The sequence below is a fragment of the Hippoglossus hippoglossus genome, chromosome 13 (assembly GCF_009819705.1).
Source record: "Hippoglossus hippoglossus isolate fHipHip1 chromosome 13, fHipHip1.pri, whole genome shotgun sequence".
Lineage (NCBI taxonomy): Eukaryota > Metazoa > Chordata > Actinopteri > Pleuronectiformes > Pleuronectidae > Hippoglossus > Hippoglossus hippoglossus.
The window spans coordinates 21271455-21297908 of NC_047163.1; the positions used below are offsets into that span (position 1 = coordinate 21271455).

The 26454-nt window shown below is 39.5% G+C and overlaps 3 protein-coding genes across 9 annotated transcripts in view; 1 reads left to right on the plus strand and 2 right to left on the minus strand.

Moving 5' to 3' along the window:
• Nucleotides 1–5114, minus strand: part of phldb1b (pleckstrin homology-like domain, family B, member 1b) — a 113604-nt gene extending 108490 nt beyond the window's left edge. For all 7 annotated transcript variants that reach the window (XM_034603974.1, XM_034603973.1, XM_034603972.1 and 4 more), the window contains exons 1-2: nucleotides 5096–5114; nucleotides 4597–4679 (exon numbers count right to left, since the gene is read on the minus strand). In XM_034603974.1, coding sequence (XP_034459865.1) covers nucleotides 4597–4679; nucleotides 5096–5099 — 87 coding nt within the window. In that variant the 5' untranslated portion in view covers nucleotides 5100–5114. The remainder of the gene's footprint in view (nucleotides 1–4596; nucleotides 4680–5095) is intronic.
• Nucleotides 5115–7325: 2211 nt separating this feature from the next.
• Nucleotides 7326–13568, plus strand: LOC117772661 (C-factor-like). The gene is made up of 6 exons (XM_034603987.1): nucleotides 7326–7571; nucleotides 7758–7809; nucleotides 9947–10134; nucleotides 12392–12562; nucleotides 12657–12767; nucleotides 13141–13568. Exons 1-6 carry the CDS (start codon nucleotides 7419–7421, stop codon nucleotides 13252–13254), a joined length of 789 nt encoding a protein of 262 aa, XP_034459878.1. The 5' UTR covers nucleotides 7326–7418; the 3' UTR covers nucleotides 13255–13568.
• A 2233-nt stretch (nucleotides 13569–15801) lies between these two features.
• On the minus strand, nucleotides 15802–25362 carry arcn1b (archain 1b). Its single transcript, XM_034603981.1, has 10 exons — nucleotides 25156–25362; nucleotides 23635–23898; nucleotides 20807–20986; nucleotides 20378–20583; nucleotides 20077–20238; nucleotides 19652–19817; nucleotides 19323–19470; nucleotides 18906–19014; nucleotides 18280–18484; nucleotides 15802–17480 (listed from the first exon to the last, which is right to left on the minus strand). The coding sequence occupies exons 1-10, from the start codon at nucleotides 25156–25158 to the stop codon at nucleotides 17391–17393; spliced, it is 1533 nt and encodes a 510-aa protein (XP_034459872.1). The 5' UTR covers nucleotides 25159–25362; the 3' UTR covers nucleotides 15802–17390.
• Between the last annotated feature and the right edge of the window lie 1092 nt (nucleotides 25363–26454).

Genomic DNA, 26454 nt, shown 5'->3' on the forward strand with positions numbered 1-26454 from the left:
TGCAGGGCTGAGCTGAGGGAAGCGCTCATTATGAACATCAAAGGCCTCGATGGGCACTGACTTGATCCTTTGAGATGATTGGAGTAACTCACTCAGTGAACAAAAAGCTTGGACGTCTCTGCGCGCCTCTGATACTGTCGACCGGGCTGGAAAATTCAATTACCAAGCGATTCATGGCCGGCAAAGGGGGAGGAATGTACTGTGAAGACTTGAAGGAAATGGGTCATCATTTTTTGCCAGGATGTATTTGCAGTTGACGGGTGGTGGATCAGACTCCCACGTGTTGCCCCCTCAGCCCGGGGCCATACTGAAGGAAGCTGCGGCTTTGTTTTATTGAACAACACTATTGCTGAGTGACCGAGTATTCCTACAATAACTTCCACGTCAAGCTTCATGTCATGCTCTGTCTTTCAGCGCTGAAATGTTGTTCCTGTCTCCGACAATGGCCAGCAGTGTTTTAATAATAGACACATGTCTGGGAGTCTTGGTGTTCCAAAGGATTACTGAGAGTTTAGCTTCAGGCATCATTTCTTTATCAGGCTGCGTCTGAGCCAGGAAACAGGTGAAAAACAGAACACTACCGCCATCTAGTGCAGCGGACGCATGCTGCTTCATGGCCCACAGGAGAAATTAGAGGCAGCAGCTTTACACATATTATTGAGTTATAATTATTCATGATGGTTATGAAGAAGAGAGATTAAGTTTATCAGTACTGCCATGATTAGTGCTCTGCCTCTTCTCCCTCCGCCTTCTGGGTGTCAGAGCTCTGGTAATAAACACAATGTTGATGCCAACAGTGACTGAATCTGAAAATTCATTATTTAGTATGTCACACTATTAAATTTCTTAGCTTAAATAAGTGGAGTTGCTAGTTTAACAAAGCTTTGTTTAAACGCGGTGGCTATTTCAGCTGAATTTGAATGTTTGCGTGCTGACATGTTCACAGTTATAATTAAACATGTTTCGCTGATCTAATGTTGTTTGTTTCTTTTTAATTTAGGATGGTAAAATTTTGATCTATGAATTTGGACATAAATCACTGTTTCAAAATTGAAGTTCATGATCGTCCGAAAGTGGCTAAAAATGACCATTACTGTCACCTGCATCTAGTTCTTCAGCTTGTGCATTTGTTGATTGCTGACATGTTTTAACCTATGATATATTCGTGAATTCATGCCCTGTGTGTCTGTTATATTTCATTGACTGCAGTTGATAACTTCCCTCCTTTTCCCTTCAAGTGACAGAAAGGTTTTCATTTACCGAAATTTAAATGCCATCTCAGAGTATTATTCCAAGTTACAAAAAATAATCCTTATTCAGAAACATTGAGCACATGCAATTTCCATGACCTTCAATTGCAATTGCTCTGAAAACCCTGAAGTGGCTGTAGCTGTCAAAGAGAAGCTGTTGTTTCGTAGGATTGCAGACAGAATGTAGCAGAGCCGTGTGAGGAGAGATCCAAACAAAAAGCTGCTGAGGACAGTTTGATCGTCAGTCACAGGAAATTCCACAGACACATACAGAATTCATCCAATATCCTCTGTGAGGCCGCAAAACTTTCTGACATATACTTTGCTCTTTATTGTTCAACAAATTGGTTCGACAGTACACTACCTTGTTGGTGCTATACCAAAATCTTTATAGAGAAACATATATAACTTGATTAAATGGTTACGTATTAACACATAAAACATTTTGAAATGAAATCAAGGTGATGCTTCAAATAGATGTATTACAGCTCAAATTGATAATATACTGATGCAACTGCATGAGTTTCCAGTAAAGGTCAGTAAATAATCCTGAGTTTACAGTATGTTCCCAATTAATATTTTCTTTTTTTTAACTCTGGACCTAAACCTCTAGAAAGTGCCACTATAATTACGGATTTAACAAATTAGAACTTAATGTCAAGCCTTATATACACTCGGAAAACTAATCAGGATTTTATGTATGTCAATTACAAATAAAATGTCCATGTAACTTTATTACATAAGTTCAATGTAAAGAGTCACATTTAGTGAAGTGTTGTCATCATTTGACTAAACTTACAGGACATCATTAACCGCATGCTATCAGGCTCCTTACATTAACACCAAATAATGGTGTGTCACACTTCCCCCTGATGTGACCGCTGCATGCTGGGTCCCCGCCCCACCCCCTACAGTGACTAGTCCATCAGTGTATTGTGTTCTTTTCACACAAGTCAATGCTGGACGTCAGTAGCCAGCTTCTACTTTCTAGTGTCCGGACTAAATGCTTTGAATGCAAAGAATATAGTGAGAGTTAAAACAGATCTGTTAGCATTAGGAAAAAGACCAAAAAGCGAGGGTAGCCACAAAGTGAAGCCACCCAACAAAACACATTTTAAAGTAATTTGATGATTTTTATTAAATTTAATAATATGTGTATGTTTTATAATGTTTTTCCATGTCTTTAAAGTGCTTAACGAATTTTATTTTGAAAGGCGCAATGATGGAACAAGCACATGAAAAATGTTCAAAGGTGTGCAAATACAGAAACTAAAATATGTAGTTACTCGGAAAACTAATCAGAATTTTATGTATGTCAATTACAAATAAAATGTCCATGTAACTTTATTACATAAGTTCAATGTAAAGAGTCACATTTAGTGAAGTGTTGTCTATCACGTTGAGTTAGTTTGAATACATCAAATAACTTGATCAGTGTTCGTGTAAAAAATAAACATTTAACACAATTTATTTAATCTAATCACAATTTAATATGTCATTGAAATACATAAAGTCACCGTTTTAGGCATAATCATTTTTTGAGTGTACGGTTTATATTCACTCAGCCAACATTTCTTTCACTCTCCTTCTTTCTCTCAAAGTTTGTGTTTACTTGGCCTCTCTCACTCTCACTTGTGTCCCTCTGCTTCTCGCTGCTGTTGACACACTGCCTGGGAAAAGTGTCACCTCTGAGAGGATGACAGGAGCAGCTGCAGTAACAGGTGAGGGTTGTAGGAAGTGACATTAGACGACTTCAGCTTATGAATGAAACTTTGATCACTCCCACCTACTCTGTCCTGCATCATTTGACTAAACTTACAGGACATCATTAACCGCATGCTATCAGGCTCCTTACATTAACACCAAATAATGGTGTGTCACACTTCCCCCTGATGTGACCGCTGCATGCTGGGTCCCCGCCCCACCCCCTACAGTGACTAGTCCATCAGTGTATTGTGTTCTTTTCACACAAGTCAATGCTGGACGTCAGTAGCCAGCTTCTACTTTCTAGTGTCCGGACTAAATGCTTTGAATGCAAAGAATATAGTGAGAGTTAAAACAGATCTGTTAGCATTAGGAAAAAGACCAAAAAGCGAGGGTAGCCACAAAGTGAAGCCACCCAACAAAACACATTTTAAGGTAATTTGATGATTTTGATTAAATTTAATAATATGTGTATGTTTTATAATGTTTTTCCATGTCTTTAAAGTGCTTAACGAATTTTATTTTGAAAGGCGCAATGATGGAACAAGCACATAAAAAATGTTCAAAGGTGTGCAAATACAGAAAGTAAAATATGTAGTTACTATACTAAATGTAGGGTAAAAATGCAGTATATGGGAATATGGAAGAAAATATGAGTTATTTACACGAATGCGTCATATTTTCCATGAAGAAATAATAATAAATGTCAGTAGCTGTCGCCTTGTGTCTTGTTTCAGAGCCACTTTAGTGATAACAGTAAATCTTTTATAGCCGTATTTAAGGATGGTGAGAAGAAGGAGCTGCAGCTTCTCTGATGCTGTCCCTGTGCTGTAATTACCGTCTCAGTGTCACCACACAGCCTGAGCAGCAGGCAGCAGCTTTTCTCTTTGAACTGCAGGCAAACGCTGCGGATGAAGGAAATCCAACAGAGGCCCAGCAGAGCTTTGTTCGCTCGCTCACTGTAGGTTTTTTTTAAAGAGGATGCGACACAAAGCTTGTGGATTACGGGTGGATTAAGTCTTTTTTAACATGGGTAAAGTGGTTACACAGATTGGATAAGTAACCTGTTTCCTACTGTTTATTCCATCATGGGGGTTTTCCTCTCTTGTCTCTTTCATATTTACTTTCAAGAGATCACAAGTCAGTCCATGGGGTTTTAGTTTGATTGATTTTGATGGTTCTTCTTCTTTTTTTATCTTTCAACCAAATCATTTGGAAAAAGTACACAACACATCCTGTGAGACAGACGAGTGTCCTCAGGAAAGAGTCATTAGGAGTTTAGAGCATCCACAGGAAAAGATTTATGAAGCTGATACTGGCTGGATCACTATGATATCTTAAGACTGAGAGCAACAAGATGAAGGTTTTTTCTATGACAATGTCACATCATAGTTATAAGGGAGAAAGAACTCTGAGGCACCTCCACATGTTAGACCTGAACAGTGTGACTTTGATCTGACTGACTCTAAAGAGGATTTCTACAGAAACTATATTGTATGAAGTGATGGCTTGTGGACAGTCATCCAGCTGAATGTGTCTATAACACAAGACCGTATGAAATCTTATAATCACAATAGTACAGAATATATGCAGGAAAAGCGAATGAGCTTTACTGTGAAAAAAAGTGGGTGAACTTTCTTACCTTGAATCTGACTTTCTTGAGCATCATCCTTGAATTCAAACAGCAACAAGTATGAGATGTTACCAAACTTTCCCAACTCCACGCTGCATTGAGAAAAAGAGCCGCCACCAAAACTCCAATCAGTTGGGATCCTCTGATTCCAGGTCCAATCACAACATCCAGCCTGAGTCACTGTGTGCTCTGCAGTGTGAGCTGTCTGCCTGCACCCTGTGTGTTTAACATGCCAAAGACAACAGTGTCTGCTCCAGTGTCGCCCTGCTCTCCCCTCGCCCCTCGCCCCTCGCCCTCCTCTGAGACCCTTTACAAAGCTTATCAGCCTGCTCATTCATCCGTAAAACAGACACACCCTCTTTTTATGACTGGAGGGCTGCCATTAACACCCCTCCCCTGCCACACAGTCCATATACGGGTGCTGGTAAGCCCTCTTGAACTCGCCCCCTCTGACCCTTTTAAAGCCCTGCTGCCCCCCCGCCCAGACTCATCATCTCGCAACACTTACCCATCTGTCTGGCCGCAGCGTCTCAGCCGACTCATCTCATCTTTTGGGCTGTTCCGCTTCTTCCGTCACATAATCCATCTGTATGTGCAGGATATAAGAGAACAAAGGATTATCTACACTCCAGTAAATTCAAATGAATTCACATATGCAACAGGTCACTGATCACTGCAGTGTAAAATGAGTGTGAAGTTCAAAAAAGATTTGGGGACATTGCTGTGACCACTTTACTGGAGGGCAAAATCTTTGCATCTATGATGTTACGACAACAGCGAGACCCAATGTGACTGAAGTAATATAAGAGGGACATGTTTGCTTGACCTTAGACCTCAAGCTACTGAAAACACATACACACCAAACATGTCTATACCCCATAAAAACCACCTTGGTTCACAGCGTTAGTCACCTGTTGACTGTCAGTGAAGCAGCTTCAGTGTTTAAACATATCTCCCATGAAATGAGATGACTTTCTGGTGAATTACCCGTTTAAGAGCACAATTATCTAAAAAAAATAAAATAAAGCCCAACGTAAACACATTTAAAGCTTCTAGACAATTCAGAAAGTAACAACTTGAAAATAAGTTAGACAACATTATTTTGTGTATGACTGTGTTTATGTGATTTCACATGTTTTTCAGAGAGATGGATACATTCAGGCCTAATGATTTCTTCCTTACATTCATGCTCTGCACTATTTCAAGCTTTGGAATTCATCAAAGAGCATACAGAAATTCGGTTGTACCTTTGAATTAATGATAAACATTTTTAAATGTAGTTTCCAACATTTTTAAATGTAGTTTCCAACATTTTAAAGTGTGTTTTTCTCACAGTGGCCCCCACTTGGTTCATACATTTGGTAAAAAACTATAAAGCAATAGGTAAAAATAATAGCATAAGAATGTATATATATCGATATAGATATATATGTATAGAGTGAAAGACCAAAAAGGGTAGTTAAAGGTCCAGTGTGTAAGATTTAGATGAAAGGGATCTATTGGCAGAAATTTAATATGAAATAATCTTAGTGATGTTTACACTAGTGTGTTTGATATAAATTGTATGAATAGTTTGTTTTTTGTACCCTTATGGGCCGTTTATATTTAAAAGCTGTATATTTACATCAGGAGCAGGTCCTCTCTATGGAGGCCGCCATGTTTTTTACAGTAGCCCAGACTGGACAGACTAAACACCTTTTGAGTTTTTATGAAAACTGAAGGATCCACAGGTTCTCTATCATGTTTGGAAGGGGAGGGTGACGTGGGGGGTATTCAGCTGCAATATGCAACTTCACCACTAGATGTAGATGATACACACTGAAACTTTGGACAAAAAAGCAAAGAAGACAATATTTCTGTTTCTTTTGTAATTAAGATTAAAAAAAATTTAAAAACTAAACCCCTTTAACAGGTACACATCTGTTTTTAGTATTTGTTCGCACCCTTGTTTTCTTAAACTTAACTATTCCCCTGAATTCACATAGACTCTGTCTGGAATCAAACAAAATCTGAATATTGAGTGGGAGTAACTTATGATATGCTTTGTACATTAATTGTTCAGTATTTAACTCAATCAAATCATAACATTTTAGGGTATATTACTTAATAAAAGCGGTGTTAGCTGGTTCACAGTAACCAGATGGAATGACAAATCTTATAGCCTTCCTTTGTAAAGTGATTTGGTTTGTGTTTGGTGTTTCCCCATACAGCCACACAATAGTAAACTGTAGTATATCAAAGAGGTCAAATAAGTTTGTTTTTGGCCTCACATTTGGTTTTCTGAACAAACTTGACGCCTACAAGTTAAAAGCTCAGAAGAAGAAAAATACTTTGCTAAACTAAAATCATTTAAATGTCCTTCCTTGCTGTGTGACAGTTTCAGTCAATGGTTAAACAAAAATTCAGTACTAACTTCCATGTTCCCCTCAGGATGAATTTTGGCAAAACCTTCAGTTTTCATCCAGTGTCAGAATTTGTATTTGCTCCATACTTTTATTTATGACCAAATGCCTACAAATCTATGACATTTCCAACAGGCTGATCAGAGGACACTAAGGTTAAAAACATGGTGTAAATGACAACGTTTCAAGTTAAATATGAATGTCTGGGCTTGAGGACACTTGGATGATACCACAGGAGCAGTATGGAGGCATGTTATGTTTTTCTATTGTTTTTTTACGTTTGAAGAAGAGGTCCCCAGTTACTTCGATTGTTTGGCTACAACACTGTTTACTACGGTGGCCGGAGGTGGGTCGCGCCAGACACGGATAATATCTGGAAGAAGAGAGGATATCCGCAGCATCGACTCCAGCTCTTAGTCAGAGTCAGCGATGAGCGGGGCAATGAGGTTCGGACAGTGCGGCTCGGTGCTGGTGACCGGAGCCAGCCGCGGGATCGGGCTGCAGATGGTCGACAGCCTGGCAGGAGGAGGCTTCTCCCCGGGGAAGATTATAGCCACGACCCGAAACCCCGATGGCGCCCAGGTAAACACCCTCCAAACTAACTGATTATCCCCTGAGCTACACACCGTGTGTGGGGGGCTGTGACACGGGGTCAAACTTGGGTCTGCACCGGGCTGAGGGTGCATCATGTACCGGGATGAAGTCACAGAAACCACCGGTGTAAATTGGTTTTTATTCCCTGTAACTGGATTTGTTTTTGATCCACAGAATCTTCAGGATCTGGCTCTGAAACATCCCAACATCCACATCATCCCTCTGGGTAAGAGAGAGAACTAAGGCTGGGCCTGCTGAGATGTGAATAATAAGAATAATAAGAATCACATAGTAAATGTTATCAGGGATGTGCTCAGACATTTTGGGGGGGGCAGGGGCTCAAGTGAGAAAAGGGCACTTCCCATAATAATTTATAAAAAAAGTTTTAAAACCAAAAGTAAAATATAGTATCACATCTCTGACTTACTTAACAATATCTTTTTAGGAGCCTACAATGATGAAGTTACTGTTTAAGGCAGGAGACTACAAGCAGAAACATATTGAGATTTTGGTCTATTTTGCTTCCATGTCTTCTTCTTTCACTCTAATGGAAAGAAAACATCAAAAAATACACATTTAGATGGTGTTTGTTGTACCTTCTGTTTGTTTGCTACCAAGACTACTTAGCTATATTGTTTTTTGTCTAGCTGTAAACTCGAGTCACTGTTAGCTTAGTCACAAGCAGTAAAAAACCAGCACAACTGCAACAGGAGCCGGGAGCTGGGAGGTGCTGGCTGTCTGCCATGTCTGTGATGACTGTGTGCTCAATAGTGCACCTTCACTAGCCTCACGATTCAATTAGGATCAATAACAGTCAACTACTCCAATGCACAACAATGCATCTCAAGGCATTTCACTGTATCACATCCACAATTTCGTATATTACTGCACATGGCTGCTTTTTCAAATATGAACTCCCTTTTTATTGAGAAAGTGCTTTAAAAAGAATTATAGACTTACTCTTATTACAAGTGAACTGTAATTTACAAAATAAGCTGTTCCTGGTCTCACTCTTCTCTCTTCCCCATTTTTCTCTGCTCACCCCAACCGGTCCAGGCAGGTGCCACCAGCATTGAGTCTGGTTCTGCTGGAGGTTAATTTTCTCCACAGTCGCCAACGTGCTGCTCATTGTGGGAACTGTTGTTTCTCTATGATTTTTAAGGTCTGAGAACTAGGGATGCACCGATATGGAAATTCTTGGCCGATACCGATATTTAAAACAACAATCTAGCCGATAGCTGATGCCGATACCGATATTTGTTTATTACTTGAATAATATGAAAAACAGAAAAAGTGACAAGTGTAACTTTAGATGCCATGTTGAAATCCTTGGTGGTATTACCCCCTCTTGAAATGTCGGCTGAACTTGCAAATTGCTAAATGGAGATCTTTCTCTGAGACAGTGAAGAAATCCCACACAGCCGACGCTGCCGACATTGTCTCTGCTGTTTGTATGTAGTACCTGTTGCGCATGTGCACACCGGACCCGCATTTCTCCGCGCCGGTCAGCCCGCGATTCTCCGCTTGTTGTTGTATGTAACCTGTTCAATGTCGGGTGTCGGGGGTAAATGACGTATTCTCCAAGCAAGCCTTTAGCCCCCCCCCTCTCTCTCTTTTTATCTATATGACTGCTTGTGTGGCTGTAGTGGATGGGCAGAGGGGGACATTTAATTATGTGATTGGGAAAATTGGGAAAATTAAAACTCCAGGACAAGAGAAGGGGAATACAAAGTATGGGATGCATATTTGATCATTTATATCATATAAAATATGTCATTTATATCGTTTAAAATCATTTTTCAGTCTGTTTCCTGGCGCGATACGCTCGCTCGCACGCCGAAACCATCGGTGAAGGGCGCTGGCGCGGCGCGGCGCATCGCAGCCCATGTGAACCGCATAAAGGTTTAACAGGGTGGGAGGCGCCTGGCTTTCCTTGGCGCTGCGCGGCGCTGAGCTGCGCGGCGCTTCAGCGCCCGGTGTAAACCCGGCGTCAGTGTACCATAATCTGGATGCCAGATTGGCAGGCTGCAGAAAACATACCAATGAACATGGCAGTAAACGAGGCGAATATCGGCCGCTACCGATATACGGCCGATACATCGGTGCACCACTACTGAGAACCTTTTATTTTAGTTCATTCAATTTTTGCCATTGATTTTGTGAAGCACTTTGTAACCTTGTTGAGATAAGTGCGATACAAATGAAGTTATTATTATATAGAACATAATATGTACATGTGTCTCAAGCGACAGAAACCATTACCTCTTTGAAGTATTCATTTACTTTCCTCATGATATTTCCACTTTTCTTAATATTTTGTCCTTGTTGTTGCTCATGTCCAGTGTTGATGTCTCCTTTTCCAGATGTACTGAGCCAGGAGAGCATAGATAAATGTGCAGAGGAGGTGAGCCGGCTGGTGCAAGACGAGGGTCTGAACTGCCTGATCAACAATGCAGGGATTAATTTGATGACCGACTTTCACACTGTTACTGCCGACAAGATGATAGAAAACTTCCGCACCAACGCTGTGGCTCCTCTAATGATCACCAAGGTAATGTTTATTAATAGGCTTTGTGCTTTTGGGGGGCAGGGGCTCAACTGAGAAAAAGGGCACTCATAATTATTTATAAAAGAAAAGTTTTAAAACCGAAAGTTAAATAAAAATACCCTTGATATCCTCACACTCACAGAATTGTTAAATACTCATCAGTAGTAGAATGAATAGTTATTAGATGAGCCTACAATCCAAATTACGCAGTTTAAGGCACTACAGGCAAAAACATTGCTTTTTCGTGTACTGGTCAATTTTGAGATTTTGGTCTATTTTGCTTCCATGTCGTCTTCTTTCACTCTAATGGAAAGAAAACTTCAAAAAATACATATTCAGATGGTGTTTGTTGAACCTTCTGTCTGTTTGCTAGCAAGACAGAAGGTACAAAAAATACATATTCAGATGGTGTTTGTTGTACCTTCTGTCTGTTTGCTAGCAAGACACAAGTTAACTATATATTTTTTTGTCTTTAGTCTAATTAGCTGTAAACCTGAGGCACTTGTAGCTTAGTTCATCACCACTCAGCTCCACACAAGCAAAGAAAAACCACACCTACGGGAACAGGAGCTGGGAGGTGCTGCCTTCCTGTCTGACGTGACTGTCGATGACTGTGTGCTCACTAGTTCACCTTCACTAACCTCATGATTCAACAGTCAATGATTCGAATGCACACAGGATGACCAGACCTTTAATGTGCGTCCGTCCCGGTCCTGGAGCAGCGGTGTTAAAGTTATTCAGTGGTGGGACATCGCTAAAAACAACATGAATAGATTATTGTTCTGTCTCTGCATCAATGCAGAGTCGTCCATGTCGCGATGCATCTAAGAATCAAGAAATGTCCACATAGTGCTCACCACTGTGCAGGAGACGTGGAGGGAGGGTAGAGACTAGTCTAATCTCCGGACCTGATATTTAGATTGTTTATTCAATCAATGTATATTTTTTTTGGACAGGGGAGCTGTGCACAAACAGGAGTATAATCATTTATTTTAAAAAAGCACCCCAGAAAAGGGGCACTTTCTCTCCAGGAAGAAAAAGGGCAGGGGCTCTAGCCCCCTTTGATGCAGTCACCAGGAGGAGGCAAACTCAAATAACAAGATGACCTTGATGGACAGCAGAAACAAAAAACCCTTGACTCTGGAAAGACTTCATTTCATAAATATCACAGATCGACACCCTGAGCTGGTAGAAACTCAGGCTCTGCTCAGGAAGCCTGCCGACACACAGTTTGTTCCAATGGAAGGACAGTGTCTGTAAATACAGTTTGAAGACGTCAACTTGGGTCATGCAAAATTTTGATGGACCTTTGTCAGAGTCTGGACGATATGGATGTTTGGGGGTTGAAGCAGTTTCCAATTTTAGGGAGTAAAGCATTTCAAATACTGATATGTTGGTAGAAATATATATTTAACTACCAAAAAGACAATGTGTCAATGATTCCCAAGATGTTATCAAACCCTGACATTTGATATTTTCCAGTTCAGCCATAAAAGGAAATTCAAATACAAACAAAAACATAGAACATAGACATATTAATATGTCAAATGTAATCATGAATACATCTTTTCTGCATTGTTTATTGTGTACAATACGTTTTCATTTGGCAAACACTGATACAATCAGCTGTGAAAGGCTCAAATTTGCCTTTTTCTTATATTATATAATATTATTATTATTATTATATTTGAATTGGTTGGGTGCTACTTTTTTTCTATTCAATTTTATAATAATATTTTGAATGTCAAAAAATAAAGATTAACATCTTTTCAGGATACTCAAATTGTATATATACAGTTTTGTGGTAGCTCTGTGATATAATATAGTGTTAGAACATGATGAATTTTGGATTGAATTGCATTTGTATCAAGATTATTGATCAGATGCTGCATCTGCATCTGATCAATAATCATCAATAAAAGTTAAATCAAGTAAATAAAAGTAATTGCAACCTTAAGGCTTCACTGTAAAATTTTAACTTGGCCTGAAATACATTATATTATATTATATTATATTATATTATATATTATTTTTAGAAAAGTCCGCCCTTCTCTCTGAAATTATAAAATTCTGCCTCCAGAGGGCGAAACTGACAGTCTGTTTCCAAACAGTGTAATGTATGTTTGAATCTGGCAGTGAACGCTTTAGTCATTGTCTCCTAATAACTTTATATCTATACATGTGTTGTGTTTCAGTTTCAAATATCAGTTTTATAATAAAATATGTAAGGTATATATTTGTTTCCTCCCTCTGATCCCAGGCCTTCCTCCCTCTGCTAAAAGCAGCTGCGTCCAGAGGAGGAGCAGGCGGCTCAGGGAGCATGAGCATCCAGAGGGCAGCAGTTATCAATATTTCCTCTCAGCTGGGCTCTGTGGAGCTCAACTGGGGGGAGAGTGCAAATATCAAATGGTTCCCCTACAGGACGTCCAAGGTGATGTGCCAGCTGCTGTGATGATGTGTTACACTTCTCTATAGTGGGATGAGTGTAGCATTATGCTTCATGGTAGTTTGATGTGCCTCCTCAGTGTGCCCTAAACATGGTGAGTCGCTGTATGGCTACAGACCTGGAGCCCGATGGGATTCTCTGTTTGGCCATACACCCAGGCTGGGTCCACACCGACATGGGGGGGCCTCAGGTAAGAGCCAGTCAGACAGTCACAGTCCTTCTGAACACAAACTGTGTTTAAATCATATCATCCTCTGGGATAGAAAGAGTGTCTCAGTGCCTTTGGAGAATCTGTGAAACCTCAGCTATACAGTTATTTGAGTCAATTAACCCTGATAAATGAGAATCCCTAGACTGTGTTATACATAGAGTTAAAGATATTATTAAAAAGCAGAAGACAGGCCTCAGCTTTCTGCTTTAAAAAGAGTGAAAGATTCCAGCTGTTACAACATAATTCGAAGTGAGAATTGCCTTTAACATTCCAAATATTCAAGAGCTTTTCTACAATAGTGTCCTGGGTGATGTACACATCATTGTTTTTGTGTGTTTTCGTGTCTTTCCAGGCTCCATTGAGTCCAGAGGAGAGCACCTCCTCCATGTTGTCTGTGTTTGGTGGCCTGAGTGAAAAGGCTCATGGGTTGTTTCTGAGCTTTACTGGAGAGGTGCTGCCCTGGTGATCCCGAACATCACCAGTAATGAGTATGATGATTATGAGCGCTATTAACTTTTGGCTGTTAAGTCAGTTAAGATCATCTTCAACTATGCAAAGATAAATCTGTTACCGGCTCAGATTCTTTCTTTAATCCAGCTCCATCTGCTGGAAGAAATCTTTTATGGTTCATTATATGAGTGGGTTAGTGTTCATTAGGGCTGTAATGATTCTCGAATCAATATAGACCACACAGTGTCCAGTAAATCTCATAAAGTCTCATTGATGTGAAAACTGCCACAAATTTGACATGTTTAATAAAAGTTTGTAGCTCTAGATAAACTCCTGTTGTCATGTGCTCTTATTTTGTTGTAAGTATTTCTATTAACTAGAATGTCACTCAGTAGAGAACATACCTGCACCAAGGCCCAACAGTCCCCACTCACGGATTGTGCCTCTTTTATTTTGTCAAGTCTCGTAATAAAAGGGGAAAATAAATACTTTATCCAAGCCAGGAGAAAATATCAGCTTCTGATTTTACTTTTATAAGAAGCACTGTCTCGTGCTAAAGCAAACATTTGAGATTCAAAAGTACTGGTTGTATCACTGAAATACATACAGCTGTATTTATCTAGTCTTATCAACAACTCAAAGTACTTTACAATACAAGCTACATACACACAGAAGCATAAGATGTGTTTCTCCTATCACACACCATTCATCACAGCCGTATAGTTCAGTAGCAAGTTCACGTTGGGATACAGACTGGAGGAGCCAGGCATTGAACCACCAACCCTCAGTGGACAACCCTCTCTCACCCCTGAGCCACATCTTAAGGATTTTACTTGTACTACAATCAATGTGATAACATTTCTAAACTGAAGGTGATTAAAAACCTATTTTAAAATATTAAATGGTTTATGCTGTAATTTACCATCTTGCATATTTTGTGTAGTGGATTAATAATGTATATGACATTTTGTAAAGATTTTTTTCATAAAGTTGCTTTGTTAATTGTACATTATATAGTCTGAGATCAGTTTACAATCATAGGAAATGGTCTGTATGACATAGAAAAAAAAAATTGAAATTGAAATCAAGGTATGGGGAGAGGAGTTTTAAACAAAAAAAACCCCAAGGCAAATAGTAATATTTATTAAACTGAAGGTAGCCTACCTCCTAATAAAAAAACATTTTAAAATACTAAATGCTTTATGTGGCAATTTAGCATCTGGCAAAATTTGTGTTTTGGATCATTAAAGGGATAGTTCACTGAAAAATTTAAATTCCCTCAGAAGTATACTTTGTAGCAGCAGAATCCGATTGAAGTCAATGGGGACCTAGACTTCAGACCTAATAAAACAGAAAAACCATAACATGCCTCAATACTGCTTGTGTGGTGTCATCCGAGTGTCCTCAAGGCCCGACGTTCATATTCGACTCGAAACGAGTTCATTTACACTGTGTTATAAGCCTAGGTTTGGAAGGGGAGTGTGAGGTGAGAGGTATTCAACTGCAACATGCAACTTCACCACTAGATGTCACTAAATTCTACACACTGAACTTTTTTTTTTTTTAACTTTGTTTATTGGTTTTCACATTTAGAAGCAATAACAGTCATTCATCCAATAATTGTGATTATTGTTGCTAGCTAACAACAAACAGACGAACAAGCAAACAAAATGTCTGCTGTGGAAAAGACCTGTGGAGAGCAGACATGAGTCATGGATGTAGAGTTCCACCTGCGGCTCACAGCTCCATGTTTGGTCTGGACTCTGTCCCCCTCCAAGGATGAATCATTGTGAGGGATTACAAGTGACTGTGATCAGTCATCACGGAGACACAACACATTTTAACTGAGTTAATCCAGAAAATGTCTCGAGAAATAACAGGCATTACTTATCCTGGTGGCTCTTTTAGCAAGATACTACACAACTGTACGTGTAGATCACCTCTGATATATCATATAGATGTTTTCTTTTGTTTTATTTCAATGTGGTTATTTGCTGCGTCTGCTTAGTTTTTAGATTCTAGTGTTATATGTTATGTTATGTTATATATATATATATATATATATATAATGTACTAATGCACTAATGTATGTGTAATGGATGTTTCTGGTAAGTTTGGTTTTAATCTATTTGATGCTATAAAAACAAGGTAAAATTGGCTGATTGAGTGCGTGCATCAAAAGGACCTCGATACCACAGCTCCATTCCCCATCACTTACTGCAGATTCTCAAATGACATCATCAGCACAAGATGGCAGCATTTGTATGCAGGATATTTTTGCTTAATTTCTGGAAATTGGGAGGAAGTTGAGATGCATCGACAATCATAACATACATACTATGCTTCAGACATTTGTAAATAGACTACATGACTCTATACTTGCAGGGAGTAAGATTGTCAAGAGATGCCCAGTCAGGGAGATCCACATCTTCTGCACTTAAATAAAACAGCCTTTATGATTGTTCATTTTGATTGATATTGTTAGATAAGTTCCTAATTAAGATAAGCTATTTAAGTTACCAACTCCCCCCCCCCCCGGGGCAAAAAAAAAGTCAGACTTACATTTTCAATAATACATTTTATTCCATTAAAGATTCTTTTTTCTAATTGTACACTGGAATGTTAAGATTCCCCTTCAGTATTATAGTTAAAAATGCTCAAAATAGCCATTTTCAACCCCACATCCACACAGCCACTGTCAAATTGTAATTTGGGGAGTACAAATGAAAAAGAAAAGGAAAAGAAACCAAGATGAAAAACATTGTTTTGAATAATATTGATGTACAGTGAGAATGTAAGTAAAGGATGACTGGGTGGATGGTCAGAGGTTGTCGGCAGCAGACTTCACTGCGAGGGCTCCAGTAGTCTCTCTGCTTACCTCGAACCTGTGGGGCTGAATATCAGGCTGACAGTCTGATCCCTGCTCTCCTGGTGTGCACGGATTTCTACCATCAAAACAACTCAGACCCACTCCCACCCCAGATCAACAACGCCTTGCGGGGTGTCAAATGTAAGATTAGTTGCTTGTGTGTTGTTTCTGGGCTGTGTTCAAAGAACTTTTCATTCCGACGTATGTAAGGGCTGATTAGTGGACTTAAATGGAGCAGAATGAAACATGGCCACGTTTCCTTCTGACAAAGTGAGGAGTGGTTGCGCTCATGTTACAAAAAAGTCAGAACATTCAATTAATGCGAAAGTCCAATATATTTACTGGTAATTCACTTTGCCCTGCAGCTGAGGCTCCCTTACAAAGTCCTGCTCTTCACTGTCAAATTTCAATATCCAAATTAATGATAAACATTGACAAATTATACAGCAAACAGTAAAAAATATCAAAGTTAAAAATAAAAGGACAATTTTGCTGATGAAACCACAGACAGTACATAAAGGATGTTTAGCACTAAGCCATATTTTGCTTTTCAGCGAAGAACCAATGTGTTACCTCCCTACAAAAACTGAAAAATCAAACTTCTCACAAGAAAGAAAAACAAAAAAATCGGCAGTCAGATCATTAGAGCAAATCACAATAGTTTAACAATTAAAGAGCAACAGGCTTATAATGATTGAGACAGCTACAATGCTGCAGTTACTATGGATAACAGAAAGCAAGAACCCCATTTAAGATTTGATGAACCATTGCAATGTGAGTGAGAAGGAGAAAGTTTGTGGAGGATGATCAACTACCAGCTCTTTCTGTTGGAGACTGATACAGTGGCCTCAGGTCCGTGGTCTCCCTCTCTCTCGCTCTCTCTCTCTCTCTCTACCACATGGCAGACTGATGACAAGATGGCCACTGCTGTCCCCCCAGTCATCCTCTACTTGTCTAAAGTTGTCTTTACTGCTCTGGTTGGCAAACACAACAGCATCAGTGTAGTTTTCTTTTTTTGTGTGGGCTTGATGGTTTTACCTGTTCAATTAACTCTATATATAGATGATCCTCTCTCATACAAACATATAAATACACCACCGCTGCTCTGCTCCACCACAGGAAGAGGCCTCGACCGGAGGGCTGATGTCGTCCTGTCGATGTACACAGTCTTTGAAATAGTATACAGGGTGGGCAGGCAAGAAATCTTCAATCTTTCTCTGTAGCATAGAACTTTTTTGTTGGTGATTTTTTTTTTTTTTTGATTTTGTCGATTTCGGAATATTTTACAGGATTTCGTATTTGTCGACAACAAAGGAGGTTTCTGAAGAAAATCTAGTGGAGCTGTCGCCATCTACTTGAGTCACTTTGGTAACCTGTGAAAAAAAAGGAAGTCAATTAAGAAGTTTATCATCAATGAGCACAATCAGCAGTGACTACAACTGTTTTACTGCATATTAATACACTATCTATTCATAATGTTAACATTAGGCAAAACATTTTTAGGACTGTATTACCACTTACTTTGAGTTGAAGTGAAAGTTTGTACCAAATTTGCAGACATTCCCCCAAGAACATATCAAAAATAAACATACTTTGTGAGGCCACTGTGACCTTGACCTTTGACCCTGGGCTAACAATATGAAATCCAAGCTCAAGTGGATGTTTGTACCAAATTTGAGAAAATTCCCTCAAGGCATTCTTGAGATATCGCGTTCAAGGGAATGGGATGTACGTCCGTAAGGACAACCCAAAGACGTAATGCCTCCGGCCACTGGCTGTCGCCAGGACAGGGGCATAAACGGCAGTTATAGTGAGTTTGAATGGGGCATTTTTTGCCACGAAGGTGCCAAAAGGAACTTTTTTTTTTACACAGTGAAACAAAGAAAAAAAATTGTCATGCCATATGCATTAATTTTTGCTTAACATTTTCAAAAATGTTCATCAGGTGCCTTAAGGGTTAACCAACAGCTGAAATCATTTTAGGGTCAAACACATTCAGGTTCAGACTTTTGGAGTCTAAATTGCAAACGTTTGAGATCTCAACTCAGTTAAAACTCTCTTCGGCACCAGCACTCACACGATAGAAACATTCATGAAGACATTGGTGAAGAAAAGATTGCCACCAAACACACAGAAACTCCTGACAGGTAACATGTCTGATCAGTAACCCACCTGGATGTCACAGTAGTTGCGCTTGGACACAAAGGACACGTTGACAGGAAAGAAGTCATTGGGCTGTCCGGCGATGCTGAACTCCAGGCTACCGGTCTTGTTGTTGGAATCAATGACAGGTAGGCACCACTCAAGGATGTTTCGCCTGCTGTCATGTTTGTACTCGCCGTCCAAATCACCAATAACTGGAGCTCCCACCCCAGACCTGCAGAGGAACAGACATTTTTAATTGAAAATGCATCTAAATAAGACAAGGTATCCCAAAACATTTCTCTATGGATCTTTGTTATGGATGCATTATTTTTTCCCTATGAAAAAGTAAAAATCCATAAAACTAAATGAGAAAAGAAAATCATTTTCTAGTCTTTGTGGTTTTGTATTCAAAATCAACTAATTGCAGCCAGATACGATTAAGTTTACAAACCCACACACTGACAGATTGAAGAGTGAATTCTAATAATAACTAGATTCTTAAATCCTATGAACTGCTAGGTATCATTTTATTGTTGTAACAGATCACAGAGTATAAAATGTAAGAACAACAATTACAGCTACTTTTAATGCATCAACAACCCATCAGCCAAAGTCAGTGGGAGCGTATACATTTGTTTAGTGGATGTACTTACGGTACAGGGATGCTGATGACCACGTCATTGAGCTCGAGACTCTCCTCCTGCAGCTCGTACTCAATGTTGACATCACAGCCAGTAGCACTCTCTGAAGGCCAGCAGTTTACTGTGAGAGAAATACGAAGAGGGTGAGACAGCAGCAGGAGACTGTTCAGTTGTACTACATTTGTTGTGGCAGTATCAAAGCCCCTGTAGTGAACTGTGGCCATCAGGGCAAACAGAGGATGTTGCGCAGCAGTAGAGTTATTGAGGTTAGTTTATGATGATATTGGCCATCCAAATACATGTGTGAACTGTGTAAAGGTGTCACAGTACATGTGCAGCATAGTGCTCAGATTATCTACTGAAATAAATAGTGGCATCATTTAAACTTTACTCCTTAAGTCCCCAGATAAAGCACATGTTAGAACGTACTGGTTAGCGGTATGAGGGCCTCGTCTGTGGTCTGTAGTCTCCACTTAAGCACGCCAACATCGTTGTTGAGAGGGAAGGACTTCTCTGGATTTTTCAGGCCAATCACAGACTCCGCTGTAAACAACTTCTTGTCCACATTGGGATGTGTCTGAGTAGAGAAGATAGAGAAACAAGGTTATCACCCAGAAGTCATGTGATCCACTGTATGTACACCAGACATAATAGTGGCTGTTAGTACTGAACTGATGACGGCAATAGTAACAGGTATTTCAAAAAGTAACTTCCAACATCCTTGTTTTCCAGTCACAATATGATTTGTGTTGACCTACTTGCAGCTGCAACCCTTTGTTGTCATTATTATTGAGGATGAGGCGAATGCGTCCATTCTTGTCATCCGTGACTCGGAGCGTCACCATGCCCAGCAACTCCATGTTCTGTAGGCCACCGTCACGACCACAAGTCAGCGAGATCTTCTCCTCCACACGCAGATGTACACTAGGGTAAAAACACATTCAAACTGTGAGCTGCATGGTCAGATATTCATTAATACAGTTTAGCAGGATCATAATATACAACAAAACCATTACAGTGATCTTACATAATTAAAACAATCCTAAGTATCTTTTTTATTTTCATTTATGTTAAATAATAGACAGGATATACACTGTGAAGCCCCCTTAATTTAAGTCAGGTCAGGAAGTATTGATTTCAAAGATATCAGAAGATACATATACAGGCCCTGTTGTGTTTGTACCTCTCCACATTGACTGGCGGAGGAAGAACCTTAGATACATCTGAGCCTCTCTTTCCTGTGCTGGGCATGATGGTTTCACCCTCAGACTTCAGCTTGTCAACAAAGTTGTCCACCTCTTTCCCTTTAGCGCCCAGTTTCAGAGCCTTACTGGGTCCACTTGATCTGAAAAAAAAAAAAAAAAAGGCTTCATAAATTTTTGCCAAACTACAAAGTTTGTCCAGAAAAATACATGTCAATTGTAATGCAAACCAAAACAATGACAAAAAAACAATGTTCATTTGTGTACTTCTCCCAGCTGTACCTGGCTGTACTGGGTGTGATCTTGGGTTTCTCCGGCTCGACGATGGTGTCTGTGATGATGGACCCTGAGGAGATACTGGTCATGCCAGCGCTGCCGAAGCCGCCGAAAGCAGGCACCTTCTTTCCGGAGCGCTCAGCATCCCTTCTAGCCTGCTGCAGCTCCTTGGCCTTCCTCCTCATCTCTGCCTTGGCCTCTCTTTCTTGGGTCTGTGTAGTATGGTCAGGTATAAGTTGTTATAACAACAGAGAGACACCCGTTCGCTTTCACTGATGTTTACAGTACTCTTGTACGTGATAAATACATAAAATTGCCCAAAAGTATAAAATTGTTAACTATATTTATGCTTGCAAATGCACATAATTAAATTTCTTTGTATTATCCCCTGAGGACGTCACTTTAATGAATCGTGAATCTTATTTGATCTCTCACCTCTCTGACAGCACGGAACACCTTCTCCTCATGGGAGTCCATCTCTGTGAAGGTGCGGATCTGAGCCAGGTTGACGTTCTCTCTGTAGCCTAATGCCACAATCTCATCAAAGGCAAAGATCAGGTCAAAACAGTGCTCTGATATTTCACTCTCCTCCAGCACACGACAGTATTCTGGGATCTGAAAAGGTGGGGGGAAAAGAGATTGATATCAACAAGTTGAATCAGAAAAAACATTTTAACACTGCAGTGAGGAAGAGATGTGTACTTTTAGAATTACTTAAAGAAAACATATTTCTTTATGATGCTAAAAGCTTGACTGCCCTACAACCACTGTCCTTCTGGATTTGGAATAAGAAGTTAACAAAAATAATGTATGGAAGATGATAGATGTCAGATACATAGACTTTTTAAATAACATAAAGACAAGTATCAGATTGGACACGGCAGACACCCAATATTTAAGGATCAGGACATTCAGAGGAATCATTTTAATCTGGGAGAAAAAGATTACTGTAGAATGATAACATGAAATAACTAACTTGGTTGTTAGTGATCAGTGAGTCCCAGAATACACACACAGCACACTCTCATGTGGTTTCCTGTGGACAGCCCACCAGCCAACAAGGTCTAATCTAGGTTCACTTACCAGAAATGTTGTACAGCCGCTGTTGTGTACACACTGTTCAACATTCTATCTCTCTCATTTCAAATTCACTCACTATGCTCCATGCATGGTCCATGTCTCAGCTCTATTCTTATTCTTCACTAATATGAACAGACATTCTGTACGATTATATATATATATATATATATATATGCATCCACTGGAATTGCACACTAGCTGACATGAGCAGTCCATATCCAGACATTAACAAGCTGGTAAGTTTTTATCTTATGTTGGTTAATGTAATCTTTACATTTATCATTTCAACAAACCCAATTGGCCTTAACTAATACTTTAAGCAAACTCCTCGTCACTGAAGTCACAAAAAAACAAGTTGAACAAGATGTTCAAAAAAACACTGTAAATATTCACCATAGTGTCAGTGTTCTACTGGCTAACAAGCCAACAATAGAGAATAATCCATGCACATTAAATGTATTTAACATTTACAAACTGCAACTTTAAAACCAATGATACTTTGAAAGTTTTATGTTGTTTCAGAAATATATAATTTAGTTACTAACATGAATAATGTTATGTGTAGGGAATGACCATAGTGGTTTATTTCCTTTTCAGCAGTAATTAGCTTTATGAGCCTGAATGGGTCCCTACCCACTTACTAGAGTCCCTAGTAAATCCACAGCTAATTACCGCCACCTACTGACATTAAATCTCATGAGCTAAACAAGCAGAGCAACAAAAGATGACAAAGAAATGAATAGGGTGCTCGAAAGCTGGTCCCTAACCTCCTAAAGTAAAAAAATTACGTAAACCCATTATAGCAATAGTGAACTTTAATCTGTAAACTCCTCCTTTACTTATGAACTACTTTTTTACATTTTGGATTGTAATCTAAGTCTATTCATTTAAAAGGATAAATAAAGTGAGAACATATTGAAATGAACATCAACAACAGTTGGGCAGCTTGACCAATACATATCAGCTATTAGTGGTGAGTCATTTTATTTTGCTGATTTAATGGTCTGTCTTCTTGAGATTTCAAATCTGTAATTAATTAACCTGTGGAGCACAATTCAAAGTGTGGCCTTTGGTGGTGCCTGCTGGCTCACCCTTTGCTGTGTCTTCACCTATTCTCTCTACCCATTACACATCAAACTTGTGCGCTTTGGCAGTGAAAAGTTGGGCCTCACACCCAGCACAACAGCCTGTTAATGTGGGCCCATCCACTAAGTCATCTGTGCCCATCCTGGACAAGCCTCCATCCCCGAAGCCAGAGTCAGAATAGCTCACCTAAATAACTGATGCAGATGATAACCTCACTGGGGGTTGCATTCATGCTGGTAAGACTACCCATGTGTTTTCTTCTCAGGCTCATATCACAGGCAGCAGCGCCACGTGATCTAAGTGCCAGATCTAAGTGCCAGACCTCTAAGACTGGAGGCAACCTCTGGAGAAAGAAGGGAACCCAATATTCATGTCTGAAAACAGCTTGTGTGGCTGTGCACCCTGATCTTAACATGCGTTACCACCACCCATCTTTCATTTGGATGCTGCAAGTGGAGAGGTCCTTCATCTGATCTTCAAATTCAATGTATTTCAAAGAGTGTCAGACATTTGTTGTTGTTCAGCCTCAAGCTTTTAGCTTATCAAAGATCACACACCTGCACTAATCTACCAGCAATCACTAGGTGTTGGACTGAGCAGGTAAAAAATATGAACTTCTTGCTCAAAACATCTACCCAGTCTCAACTGTGTCACATTTCCTGTGCTACCAACATTTTTATCAGAAAATGAAAGAGGAAGGCAGTGCACAAGAGTTTGCTGTTACACTGCAGACATAAATTCAGGTTGTCACAAGACAACTAGTTGGACCAAATTAGTAAACTTAACAGATTTACAGGATGTAAATGTTGATCAACTGATATACAAAAAGAATAAATTAAAATATTTTTTGGACAAGTATCCTTGCGAGTCAAGCAGTATGGGAAAACATGATCAAAGCTACAAGTGAAATTAGGATTAGAAAAAAATTATCCTCAATTTTTTTGTTTATGCACTTAGATTAAATGATTACAGCAGCAGACTGTAATCCATTTTACATTCAGGTTTCAAATGTAGATAATGTTAAATATCTATAATCTGTTGGATATATATCTGACAGATGTGGCAGAAATATGCAGGAAGACGCCATTATTTCTTACCACGCGGGAGAAGAGTCTGAGCGTCTCCAAGTCCTCAAGGATGTTGCTGTTCTTGGTGGTGATGAGGACCATGTAGAGTTTCTCAAGAGGCTGATACACATAGCGAACACTGTCTGTTTCCACAAAGGTGTGCTGTTTGCCCGTGTTCATCAGTTTGGGGAATGCAGCCAGGAGACCCTCTATACGAGTCCGGGTCATTTCCACAAACTGCCGCGATACAATGGCCTTGCCGGCCTTGGTGCACACCGCCGCTGCCAACAGCACCTGCAGGTGATGAGAAATCATGATTACTTTGTCTACAGACCTTAAGTTAAAAAAATAAAAACATATTGGACAGTCACAGTGTGAGAGTACAAATGAGACAAATGTTCATTGTATATACCTATATACCAAGGCAAATTCCAGGTAGGTGTAACCCTACTTGGCAATAAATACTTTCTGATTCTGAGACCAAACGGCAGAAGTGAACTATATGTCTACAGGAACTTAATAATAAAGGTGATGAATCATAATTTTACCTCAACTCCGGATGCCACAAACGTTTGTTGTTTCAGGTGAGAGAAAGTGTGGCCAAATTATGTTGTATATGTTTGTTGTGTGCATTTTGTGAAATTGAGAATAAGGTTCACATCTTGCTCTATTGTGCTGTCAACAAGACATAAGGGACGGTCTTTTGAGCTAACATCCTCTATTTATGTCAAATTATTCTGGCTCGGGGAGGACACTTTTTAAAAGCAGATCTTGGTGAAAAAAAACAATCATGGCAAGAAAGTTATGAACCCATGAGGGTTGGGCACTCTGTGTGCAACACACAAAATAACATTACAACTAACATTACAACTAAAGTAGATGAGAATGAAGACTATGGAAGTAGATGGCAGATCCACTATGAGCAAAGACAACGTGAATGTCTGTAACATGTAACAGCGATCCAGCAGCCGTAAGGTCGTTTTTAAGTTGTGTTAATGTCTGACTAGTCGTAAAACCCATTTTGCATCACCACAGTCTTGAATGGTGGTTGGTGCATTAATTCCACGTTGACAATGGCTGAAGCTGGGAATGACAGACACCGAGCGGACTGTATCTCAACTTGATATAAACGAGCAACAACTGTAATAATACAAGTGATGGTAATAATTATGCCAGCATACACTTGTCTCTGGTTTACTGCAGCACGGTGTAGACTGGCTGGGGACAGTCTGGCAGGTTTAGCCCGGATCCGGCTAATGACAGGAGCTAACCTCAGCGCTAGCTTGTAGCGCTAGTTAACGTCAGCCGTATCAGCACATTCAGTGTCGTCCATTCACTACACGTTCAGCTGGGTAATGAAACGACGGTTCGTTTGTCTCACTTTAGCCTGTACGTAGTGACTTAAACCTGTCAACCCGACGGAGTGAAGCGTTTGTATTTCTCCTCCTCGAGAAGCTAGCTAACTGAGACCCAACTAGCGTTAGCTTCTTGCCAGGTTAGCCAATGTTATGATAATTGCAAGGCCCGATAACAGGCAGGGAAATAACTCACCATTTTGGTCCCTCGCTATGGTAGGACGGTCTTCAGTCTCTCGCGTGTCTCGCTTTGAGGGGATTTCTTATCACTCTGGAATAACAAGGAGCGATTGTGCAGCTGACTTCTCGTTGTGTGGTTGTTAGCTAGCTAGCGTCAATATGGAAGCAGCACAGAGCCACGTCTCCACCGGAAGAGCAGCGTTAGATCAGCCCACTGTGGAAACCAGTGACGTGGGCCCCAAACTGTTGTTGCATAAATAACTTACTAGTGCGACTTCCACGGGCGGTTCTTCTTCACACTGTTCTGATTTCCAACATGGTTCAAAATACTGTCCATCTTCATCTCTTCCCTTTGTGATGTAAATATGAAACATGTCAATAAAAACATGTAAAATACCATCACGTTTAGAATCAAACACAGGTTGTGTGTGTGTGTCTATGGGTAATAATAATAACAACAACAACAACGATGATACTAATAATAATAATAATAATAATAATAATAATAATAATAATAATAATAATAATTTGATAATAACTTGATAATAATAATAACTTGATAATAATAATAACTTGATAATAATAATATATAATAACTCGATAATAATGATAAACACAAATGAAGAACTGAAGGCAAACATTTGACAAGAATTAAAAGGTCACATGACAGTATGGCGGAAATATAAGAGTGAAAATGCAACAGATGCGAAAAGAGTAAAGTGAAACAAAAATATATGTGTGTGTGTGTGTGTTATGCAACATGAAAACATCAGGTTCATAGAGATAGGTTTACTTGAGCTTTGAACATCATGCAGATTTACAACTCAATTGAAGTCAGTGTTGACATGACATTTCAGAATGTGCCTTTTAAAAAAATGACTTCTCCTTGATTGACAGCCACTTGGATTTTCACATTTTTTCGAACATGAAATGAAGAATTGTAAATGCCCAGTCAGTAATGTACTACTTGAGGTTCATCATCGTACAGGAAATTGTGGACTGCTAGTAATCAAATAATACACACAATTAATACAGTAGTTAAAAGTGACATACAGCATATTATATGTAAAGTAAAAGACACGGTAACACAGCATAAACTGTTTCTGTATGTTAAACAATCATAATAAAATACATTTTAAAAAGTCAAAACCTCAGAAAAGAACTACTCTGACTATTGAGCAAGCTCTTTTATTGCTCTATGTACTCAATGATCAAGCTTTCAGTTCAGAGAGAACACTAATCCTGTTGTTTCTTTGTTCCTTGTGGTCTAATGTGATCTTGCCTTGCCTTTGGTACAGTGTTCCAACTGGTTTGT